General features: G+C 41.2%; 1 protein-coding gene across 1 annotated transcript; it reads right to left on the reverse strand.

Moving 5' to 3' along the window:
• Nucleotides 1-283: 283 nt before the first annotated feature.
• Nucleotides 284-10,623, reverse strand: LOC135473711 (sodium-coupled monocarboxylate transporter 2-like). The gene is made up of 10 exons (XM_064753576.1): nucleotides 10,592-10,623; nucleotides 9,481-9,531; nucleotides 9,101-9,168; nucleotides 8,748-8,828; nucleotides 5,574-5,647; nucleotides 5,160-5,297; nucleotides 4,603-4,738; nucleotides 3,873-3,961; nucleotides 1,180-1,292; nucleotides 284-435 (listed from the first exon to the last, which is right to left on the reverse strand). Exons 2-10 carry the CDS (start codon nucleotides 9,488-9,490, stop codon nucleotides 284-286), a joined length of 861 nt encoding a protein of 286 aa, XP_064609646.1. The 5' UTR covers nucleotides 9,491-9,531; nucleotides 10,592-10,623.
• Between the last annotated feature and the right edge of the window lie 1,091 nt (nucleotides 10,624-11,714).

The raw sequence follows: 11,714 nt of genomic DNA on the forward strand, positions 1-11,714 counted from the left end.
TTGTTCAGGTTGTTTGACAACATTATGGGGAAAAAAGAGCAAAGTTTAAAAAAAAAGTTGTAACTCAGTAAATGACTTTTTTGAGTAAACGAATGCCGCTCACTGTGTTTGCTCCTACTTACCACGGTATTGGTATAGGGAAATATACAGCTTGCGATGAAAAGACCCAGTAAAGGTCCCGTTATGGAGCCGAGGAGGCTAAAAGAAACCTGAAGACAAGAAAACATCATGACCGAAAGCTATTTAACCCCTTCTGGAGACCGGCTTCGTGTGGTTTATAGCTTTACTGTAAGCGAATATCTAACTGGGCAAATATATTCAATACTGATGCAATCCACAAAGTCTGAAGTGTGAAGTGTAATACCTGCTGTAAAGGCCCACCAATAGTCTTTATAAGGAAGGCAACGCCAACAGACACCAAGCCAAACACCACCACTGAAACAAAACCGGTGAAGATTTAGTGAGCCTACTTCTGTACACGCTTAATGATGACCACGTTTAGAATTGAGGTATGACTGGGGTTTATCACCACATCGGCAGTACTTCAGCAATATCGTGGTGACGCATAATCATCATATTCTACACACTGATATATGCTATATCAGGTAACACCTATTATTCGTACCCCTCTTTGCCAGCACTCTAGAACTAAAATTCTAAAGGAAGCCTATTAAATACGTTATGTGTCTTTCTCAGAGTCATAAAAAGTGAGGACTGCTTCTAATTGCTCGAAACCAACTCAGCTGTCGTTCTATTTATTCATACACACACACACTTTTGTTTTTGTGTTCAGCATATTTCTTTTAAGCGTACCACCGTCCTGATAGTTGTTTTATCAATGTGCAGGGAGGTACGAGTTCCGCTCCTCGCCATGCACTTAATTCCACGGAGTTACCAATGAGAGGCATGACGACGTGCATGTCCCATACCAAAAACCCGATCATTTAAAAGTATGGCCATCTCTCTAACATAATACACTGGATACTTAGCTTACTGTTTGAACGAAAAGTTTCACCGTATTTTAGAATGTGATGTTTAGGTGTGCAGATGCATGTTCACTCTATCCATTATGAAGAGTGGTTTGTAGCAATGCAGTTCTATATATATTACACGGCCCTATAGTGCAGTATAGTAAGATACCTTTCGTCATTCTGTGACAAAAAGGCGTAGTCAACTCACCCACAAGCTTTGCGATAATGGTGGCTTTTGTCTCAGAGGCGTGTTTCATGTGAGTCTGTAGAAAATCCGTCCACACCAACACCGATATACTACTGAGGGCCGAGGACAGTGTGCTGTAAGACAAGGTGAGTGAGAGTTAAGCGCTTAACGTCGTATTTAACAATTTTTCAGTCATATGACGTCGAAGTACGAACAAATTTCCACCTCTCGTTTATCTAGCGCTGCTTCACTGAGACGACTTACCGAAGGCAAGTAAGCCGGCCCACCCGAGCTATTATACTGATACGGGTCAGCCATTTGTTGCACTACCCCTTTATTGCTGAACGCCAAGCCAGGAAGCTACAACTTCCTCTTTTGAGGTCTTGGGTGTGACCCGACCCAGGATTGACCCTGGATCTATCGCCCCCGAAACGAACTCTCTTCATCGGTGCCGGTGAGAGCCGAGGTCAGTGTGCGGCGAGACAAAGTGAGGGTTGAGTACAATGTGCTGTGAAACAAGGTGAGAGCCGAGAGCACTGTGCTGGAAGACAAAATAAAAGCCGAGGACAATGTGTTGGAAGAAGTGAGACAAAGTGAGAGCCGTGGACATTGTGATACGAGACAAAGTGAGAGCGGAGGACCATGTGCTGTCAAACAAAGTGAGAGCCGTGAACAATGTGCTTTAAGACAAAGTGAGAGCCTATAACACTGAGCTGGAAGACAAAGTAAAAGCCGAGGACAATGTCTTGGAAGTGTCAAAATTAAGATTTACGTCATGAGGGTAGACGTGACCATACATCTTATACCGGAAACACTTTATCTTATACTTCAAACATATTAACGTGTACACACACTAATGTGCACACATGCACGCACGCATACACACACACACGCACACACATACAAGCACACACATACACGCATACACATTCACGCACACACGCACACACTCACACACGCATACATGCATACACACACACACGCATACATGCACACATGCACACATGCACATGGTGCATTTTGCCGCCTACACATATATTTATCCATTATTCTATACTTATTATACATTTTATACAAAAACAGGGACGGGTCTGAATTTTCTACCCCAAAAACTCTACTTTTCGAAGCATTTCCACGCCACTTTTACCTTTAAGTTTACACTACTTCCTGAGGTGGGTGAACACTACTTTCTGGTGCAGGGGTACACTACTTTCTGATGCAGGGGTACACTACTTTCTGGTACAGAGATACACTACTTTCTGGTGCAGGGGTACACTACTTTCTGGTGAAGGGATACACTACTTTCTGGTGTAGGCATACATTACTTTCTGAGGAGGCAAACACTACTTTCAGGTGTAGCCGAACACTATTTTCTGGTGCGGACGAATATTATTTTCGGGTACCAAAATACACTACTTTCTGGTGTAGGTATACACTACTTTTTGGTGTCGGCGAACACTACAATCTGGTGTAGGCGTACACTACTTCCTGCTGTAGGCGAACACTACTTTCTGGTGTAGGCGAACACTACTTTCTGGAGCAGGGGTACACTACTATCTGGTGTAGGTATACACTACTTTTTGGTGTCGGCGAACACTACAATCTGGTGTAGGCGTACACTACTTCCTGCTGTAGGCGAACACTGCTTTCTGGTGTAGGCGAACACTACTTTCTGGAGCAGGGGTACACTACTATCTGGTGTAGGCGTACACTACTTTCTGGTGTAGGGGTACACTACTTTCTGGAGCAGGGATACCTTCTTTTCTGGGGTAGGCGTGCACTACTTTCTGGTGTAGGGATATAATACTTTCAGTTTCAGGGGTACACTACTTTCAGGTGCGGGGATACACTACTTTCTGGTGCAGGGTACACTACATTCAGGTGCAGTGATACAATACTTTTCGGTGCAGTGATACACTACTTTCTGGTGTAGGCGTGCACTACTTTCTGGTATAGGCGAACACTACTTTCTGGTGTAGGCGAACACTAAATTCTGGTGCAGAGATACACTAATTTCAGGTGCAGTGATACACTACTTTCTGGTGCAGGGGTACACTACTTTCTGGTGCAGTGATACAATACTTTCTAGTGCAGGGATACACTACTTTCTAGTGTAGGCGTACACTGTTTTTTGTGTAAGCGTACATTACTTTCTGATGTAGGCGTTGACTGATTTTTGGATACAGACGTAGATTCCTTTTTGGTGTAGGCGTACATTGGTTCTTGATATACGCGTAAGCTTCTTTTTGGTTACAGAGGTAGACTGATTTTTGGTGCAAGCGTACATTGCTTTTTGATGTAGGCGTGGACTGCTTTTTGGTCACAGGCGTAGACGGCTTTTCGGTTACAGGCGTAGACGACTTTTTGTTGTAGGCGTACATTGCTTTTTGATGTAGGCGTAAGCTTCTTCTTGGTTACAGGCGTGGAATGCTTTTTGGTGTAAGCCTACATTGCTTTTTGATGTAGGCGTGAACTGCTTTTTGGTTACAGGCGTAAACTGCCTTGTGGTGCAGACGTAAAGTGCTTTTCGGTGTAGGCCGCAGAAGCGTAAGATGTTAGGAAATGCTACTTTTGGGTGTAGAAGTCTACACAATATGGTGGTATTAGGCTAGGCTATTTTAGTCTGTATATTTTGTGAATGTTTCACAGTTTAGAATGCAGAGATTGGAAATGGTGTATGTGGTAAGAACACAACACCAGCGAAAGGACTGTACCTTAGGGAGGCGCTGAACAAAGAGGCCAAAAACAGCCCAGACAGTCCAGGTAAATTCTGGAAGAGGTCGGTTACTACATAGGGCAGTACCTGAAACAGGGAGTGAACAAATACTCGTATATCTTAAAAGAGTATAATGGGAAACTTCAAAATAAATCTGAAAGCTTATTCAAAAACTCAGGTACAAATATCTTGATTGAAATGAATGCATAACTATGGCCACACGATCTCGCTAAGTATTTTGAAAGATACAGTACTGCGTTATAGATCAGCACTGTTTAGATCTGCAGGTGTGTTGTTAATCAACAATAAATCCAATCACTTTTATTTTTTAGCATTATTGTTAATATTGATACACACTACTATCAAAACTGATAATACGAAAGACAAATATGGCTGTCATTACAATATCGCAAAATCAACGGATTTTTTGGGCACATATATATGTCACATATTTTTTTGATTGGATATGTAGACATGATAATAGTTCAGCATTTCCAGTTTTACAGTTAAGACGATTTAAAAAAAAATTCATTAAAGATCTTTGAACAAACCATGGTGAAAAGATAAATAGCACGTAATCCTCTAAAAATTTTACAACATCTCTTGCCTGAATATACGTCAGTCACATCGTATCTGCAAGGTTAGTCAGATATACCCACATAAATCCCATCGATTCTGGGAAGTGACTGTGTGAGACCGGTAGCAGTGAAATCAAATTTGACGTGTACCTGATTGGCGTTACTGATAATTTTGGCCCCATATGGGTCGCAGCCCGTGTAGGAGAAGTATGCGTATGACACCATCCCCTCCAGGCAGGCAAGCGTTCCAAACACCACAAATCCGGGAAACATGGACCATACCACGCTGCAACAGAATAGCCGTAAATACTTTCCCATATAGTCGTACATTCTTGTTGGAGAGAAGACTTCCCCGTATGGTTACATAATCACATTGTTGCAGAGACCCCGTATAGTCGTACGTGTATACACATATAGTTGTAGGGACTTTCCCGTATAGTCAAATACACATATAGTTTCAGGGACTTTCCCGTATAGTCAAATACACATATAGCTATAAAGACTCCACCGTATTGTCGTGTGTTCATATTGTTATCGAGTCGCCAGTGTGACTGGTGGACGAAATAGGGGCGTCTGGAGTAATCCACCTGACTTGTGGATACTCGCTCTATGACGATTGCTGGTCACTTTGTTCTAACCTTATCCCTGTAGTTTGTGCATGTTTCCGATAGAAGAAATGCTTTCAGATTAAGAGAAAAGAAGCTTACATTTTAGCCTGCTTTTGTGTTTTCACAGATACCACTCTTTGGATTGTCGATTGGTTAAACCCCATCCCCATGCTGCGGATTGCCTTCCCAAACACTAATGACCAAAAAGTGTGCCGGGTCAGCGGATTGGGATCAAAACTGAAAACAGACGTCGGAATCAGGAGAATCAAATATGTCCAAGTAATTTATTTGTTTCTTTCAATGTTGCACTCTAGGCGTCTTCTGGCAAAGATTATTCATACCATGTTAAAGTTGTTTCCTGTAAGTCACTCGACATCACACCGAAGTTTCATTTTGAAGGAAAAAAGCACAAACGAAGTACAGAAATCATTGACGGCAACAAACACTATCTAATTTCGTGGAAAGTATGAAAAACAAGACAAGTATCTTGTGCAAAAAGAGAAAGTTTTGTACTCGAAAAACTTCACCCTTCCGCCATTGACATTAAGCAGCCACATTTCGTGAAACCCTCCCACGCAAATTGAACCCTGGAACAGAACAATGAACAACATTCACCAAACTGGGTACTGACAACTCGAACGTCTCCTTCCCTAACACAGCTCAAGGTATGAAGCCGGTCTTAACCTTGTTAATCTTGCGACAAACAATGCATCACGTAATTAATCTAAAGAAAACGATCTGTCAAATTTAACAGAACGTCTGTTATCTGGGTGATGCTAGAATGTATTCTGCTATTGCAGCAGATAATGCTATAACACACACATTCCATCTATTCAACACAACGATTCTATTAGATAAACATGATATTATGTTGAATATGACACAGTATTATGGTATAAGAAGAGAATACATTCTAGCATCACTTACTTTCTGGTCAAATAAACAGAATCTTTTTGAGTGTACGTTTAAGGACTATTACCAAAAGCTAAGAAAACCTTTAGATAACACCTGTAATCAGAATGTTTAACATATGTAATTTCTTGAAGGTTGGAAGCAACTTTCGAAAGAGACTTTTCTCCCTTTGAGGAAAGAGCGCAGAAACAAAATACAGAATGCCAATTTGTTGATTACCGTTTTTATGATTATAATTTTTTTAAAGACGTACAGCATAGAGAGTAAAAGCAGAGCGGCGATTACGGTGCGATAGACGTACAGCATAGAAAGTAAAAGCAGAGCAGCGACGACAGTGTGATACATGTAGATGACAAATTGTCAAACGTGACCAGTAAAATACGGCCTCTTGTCAATTTACCTCATTCAGGGTTTCATTCTAACTGTTCCTGTAAAGACATAGCGCATCGCGCAGAGAGCTCCAAACGCCCTTATTTTGCTGTTTATCCCTCCTTGGTGCACTGGACCTCTCGAGATGGCTCAGCTGGTAGAGCGCCCGCTTAAACCCAGGGGCAATCCTGGGTCGAGGAAGTTGTAGCTTCCTTGCTCTTAAGGGGATAGTGCAACGACTGCTTGACCCATATCAGTATAATGGCTTGGGCGGGGCGGCTTACTTGCCTTCAGTAAGTCGTCTCAGTAAAGCAGCACTAGATAAAAGAGCGGTGGAAATCCGTTCTGCTACAAGGGGCCACATTACACGTACAAGAACTCATATGATACTTAAATATGTACATACTCAAATTGTTAAGGGCGACGTTAAACGTTGAGCACTCACTCACTAACTCTCTCACTCACTTCTCCAAGCACTAACACCACAGGAGCCTTAGAGTGTCCGCGAATAGTTTCATGTCTTATGTTAATTTTGTTCACAAGAGGATTATTGTGTAATGAATGCGCTGTCAATCATCGGTATATTTCCCACCTATTGGACCTTCACGATGGTAATGGTAATACATCATCACAGTCTGTAAACAAATAATAGTTATCCTGTGTTAAATCATATCATTATTTTATGTGCCACAAGTTGATGTTTTTCCTACTGTGGCTGCTGTTCATACCACTCTATGCCATCACTGCATTCTAATCATTCATCCCTCACTAATGTTAAATAGTTTAATTAATGATCACTCATACCTCGATGTGTTTCGCGTTGTAATACATGAAGTTTTTAGGTACTGGAGGCAACAGTTTTGTGCCATGTTACACGGAGATGTTTTATATGCATTTTTCCTACAGACACTGAACTTGTGGTTAGGTGTGCTGATTTTCCTGTGGTTACCTAGAGTATTTAAGCCTAGTCCTGAGAGATGTTAAGCTGCATAGCTTTGTTTTCTGTCCCATCGGGATTCCGTATTCGGTCATATAGATTATTGTCGTATTCCACCAGACATACGTTTCTATTCGGTAATTGTTTTGGTGAAACACTCAGTTATTTGTTTATGCCACCCATTCATGTCATTCTGAGTAAATGTAAATAATGAGACTGGGAATGCGTTCTAACGACATACCTTTTTATATATTGCACGATATTTTATGCAAACAGCTGGTGCGAAATAATGTCGAGAATAAAGAATTTTAATTACATTTCAGCCCAAGCTCATATCTAGGTAAGTAACCTAACAAACTGATTGTGGCCCTAATTATGTTTCACTTTTATTGTCCAGTTCATGAGTGAGATTCTGTTCTAAATGGGAGAAAAGAGTAAAAGTATTCTGACGTGTACCCCTTCGCCGTGAGTCAGTGAACACCTGACCTGTAGAAGTGAATCTAAAAACCTGTGATTTTCCGTGTAAGAAGTTTCAGTATTAGGTTCTACATCGTGACTTCCATTCCATACGTTTGTCCTATAAACAGACTGAATTCGTGCACATGTGTTTCTGTAAATGTGCTCGCACGAAACAAAAATTACCCAAAAAAAGGTACCCAAAACTATAAGAATATATGTATTTCGAGTGTGGCATCTTGATTTTTGTTTTCGTATTTTGGTTATGTACTACTTGTATAAAATTTGTCAATGAGCGATGTGTGATTGTCTTCAGTTCCTCCCCAATTCATGACGCTTACCATGACAGTCAGCATATCACCCAACATGACACCACAGTTCATTACGCTTACCATGATCACGACAATCAGCATACCACCTAACATTACAGCACAGTTCATGAAGCTTACCATGATCACGACAGTCAGCATACAGCCCAACATGACCCCACAGTCCATGACGCTTACCATGATGACGACAATCAGCATACAACCCAACATGTCACCATAGTCCATGACGCTTACCATGATCACGACAGTCAATATACCACCTAACATTACAGCGCAGTTCATAACTCTTACCATGATCACGACAGTCAGCATACCACCCAACATGTCAACACAGTCCATGACGTTTACCATGATCACGACAGTCAATATACCATCTAACATTACAGCGCAGTTCATGACGCTTACCATGATCACGACAGTCAGCATACCACCCAACATGTCAACACAGTCCATGACGTTTACCATGATCACGACAGTCAGTATACCACCTAACATTACAGCACAGTTCATAACGCTTACCATGACAGTCAGTATACCACCTAACATTACAGCACAGTTCATGACGTTTACCATGATCATGACAGTCAACATACCACCCAACATTACAGCACAGTCCATGACGCTTACCATGATCACGACAGTCAGTATACCACCTAACATTACAGCACAGTTCATAACGCTTACCATGATCACGACGGTCAGCATACCACCCAACATGATGACACTTTGAATAACGTCTGTCCAAATCACGGCTTTGATCCCACCCTATAACAAAATTTGGAACGCCACACCATTTTTAGCATACAAAATCCCCTAATTCCTGCAGTAATCCGACAGATGGATGTTTTGGGCTCTCACACAATTACATTGCGATGGACGTGACTTAACATTAGTGTTGACTACATTTGTGCGGAGGGCAAACTCCGAATAACAAGGGCATATTTCAAACGTAATGTTACGTGTACTGTTCTTAGGCAGCATAAATAGAGAAAAATACATGTGGAATCGAAAATATTCAGTACATTTTGATGACTTACTAGAGATGTGTAGAACACAGAGGCTGCCGAAACAAGGACAATAGAGTAGCCGACAGGAAACCCCGAGACTGGACAGAGAAAGGGAGCATCATAATAGTACAACAACGATATTTTATGAGAATGCCACACGAAACACTAAGGCTGAACCGAATATGTGACCAGGAGAGAAAACATTGAAACTGGAGCGAACAACTGAGGAAACATTTTTTAAAGTTATCATAGGGAAGGCCGTCTTGGTAACAGAAAACACTGAAAATGGATAGCAAAAATAGGAAACATTTCAAAAGTTACAAGAACGAAGACACTGTATGAGACAGGAAACACATACTAAAAATTATAATAAGGAAGACAATGTAAGCTATAGAAAATACTAATACTACCTGCTGCCATAGCTGTGGCCGGCCGAAAAGAACGATCCCCATATAGAACGTCTGGAGCAAGACAGATCAAAAGTCAAAACGCTTTGATGTATAATAAAGTCACCGAACAAAATGTACCCGACTCTGCGTCATAAACAGCCAGTCGCTACTCATATTAATACGGATCCCCAAAATAAAACGATGCCTTTATCCTTGAATACTACAGACCATGTTTTTCCCAAAGAAGCTCGGGGATTATTATGCGAAAGATGCTGATTTCTGTCAATGTAGTTAGCTTGAAAGAACAATTTCCATATAAGTTCTGTAATTATTAACCATATGAGCAGACCTGCAATGCATCAGTGGGAGAATTAATGAAAATGCTGATATCGCGTAAAGCTACTGGGTAGAGTATCTGGTGTCTTAAATAACTCCGTGGTGTGGACGATACACGCTGCATTAGGTCAAGTCAGGATTACGTGGTGAGGACTAAGGTCAGATAATACACGGCGGATTAGGTCAAACCAGTATAACGTGCTGAGCATGTGTCATTCGTAAGGACTTAGGCCAAATAATACACGGTGGATTAGGCCAAGCATGTGTCATTCGTAAGGACTAAGGCCAAATAATACACGGTGGATTAGGTCAAACCAGGATAACGTGGTGGGCATGTGTCATTCGTAAGGACTTAGGCCAGATAATACACGGTGGATTAGGCCAAGCATGTGTCATTCGTAAGGACTAAGGCCAAATAATACACGGTGGATTAGGTCAAACCAGGATAATGTGGTGAGCATGTGTCATTCGTAAGGACTTAGGCCAAATAATACACGGTGGATTAGGCCAAGCATGTGTCATTCGTAAGGACTAAGGCCAAATAATACACGGTGGATTAGGCCAAGCATTGTGTCATTCGTAAGGACATAGGGCACATAATACACGGTGGATTAGGTCAAGCCAGGATTACGTGGTGAACATATCTGTCATTCGTAAGGACTAAGGCCAGATAATACACGATGGGTTAGGTCAAACCGGGATAACATGGTAAACATTAACCTTGCCAAGCACTGATTTGGTAAAACTCACAAACAGCTAGTACTGAAATGACTTTGACAAGTTTACTTTCACTGACCTGATAGAGAATCCCTAAGGCGGAGGCCACAAGCCTTATGACCCGGGAGCCGTAACGTAATTCTAGATACTGGAAAGATTGGAAACATGTAATATTAAAACCTACATAAACTTTTTATACTAGTCGGTACAAATAAACTGAGTTAAATACATATCACCCTTATTTTATATGGCCTTCAGCCATTGTTTATAGACTTAATTTTCATTTCAGCATTGTGAATCATTGTAGACATTTGATGTTCCCAGTGCAGCCGAAACGCAGCCAGCGCTTTAACCACCTGAGTCAACAGTGTTTGAATATTTCCAGCTGATTTTTGTACAAGAAATAGTTGGTGGAGGAGGTGAAAATGTAGAAAATAAGGCAATGTGTGCGCAGTAATTGTTTGTTTCATCTCAGCAGGTAGTATGAGAACACCTTAACCGGATAACTCATTTTGTAGTGTTGCTTTCTCCAAAAACGGCTTTGGGCGTTTATTTCAGCAACTTGCGAGAGGTTGAGGAAGTTCATGTTTTAATTCACCGCTATTCGATACACTGTCCGCCGTGATAATGTGAAATATTCTTGGGTACGGCCTTAAACACCAATCAAATAAATAAATACATGTAAATATTCGATACATTTTATGGTTGATGTTGTGTATATCAAACTGATCACTTGTATGTTAAATGAATTGATTTACTGTGATACCTGAGTTAATAACAATCAAATAAACAATCTCTGTAGCAGGACGCCGAGTGACTGGCAGATTCCTATCGTAGTAAACGGCAGACGGTAATAGATGCACTCCATCACGCAATCCGCCTGATAGTTTGGGAATAACAACTAATTTTAACTTTCAAAGTTTATCTGAACTTTCATTTATACGATGGCGGTTTTTTTAATGAGTGGAGGAAATCGAAGTGCTCGGCAAAATGTATGTGCACCATGCTGGTGGAAGATTTATTTATTTATTTATTTGATTGGTGTTTTGCGCCGAACTCAAAAATATTTCACTTGACGGCGGACATCATTATGGTGGGTGGAAACGGCCAGCATTATGGTGGGTAGAAACCGATGGACATCGGCAGGTTGCTGCAAGACCTTCCCACGAATGGCCGGAGAGGAATCCAGCATGAGCTGGACT

This window comes from Liolophura sinensis, chromosome 8 (assembly GCF_032854445.1).
Source record: "Liolophura sinensis isolate JHLJ2023 chromosome 8, CUHK_Ljap_v2, whole genome shotgun sequence".
Lineage (NCBI taxonomy): Eukaryota > Metazoa > Mollusca > Polyplacophora > Chitonida > Chitonidae > Liolophura > Liolophura sinensis.

Bases quoted from the DNA above. Each gene is read 5' to 3' on its own strand.
- LOC135473711 (XM_064753576.1), bottom strand. The intron at 8,829-9,100 runs GTAAGTCATCAA...ATTTTGTTATAG, and splicing joins CTGTGTTCTACACATCTCTA to GGTGGGATCAAAGCCGTGAT. The intron at 4,739-5,159 runs GTAAGCTTCTTT...ATTCTGTTGCAG, and splicing joins ACACAAAAGCAGGCTAAAAT to CGTGGTATGGTCCATGTTTC.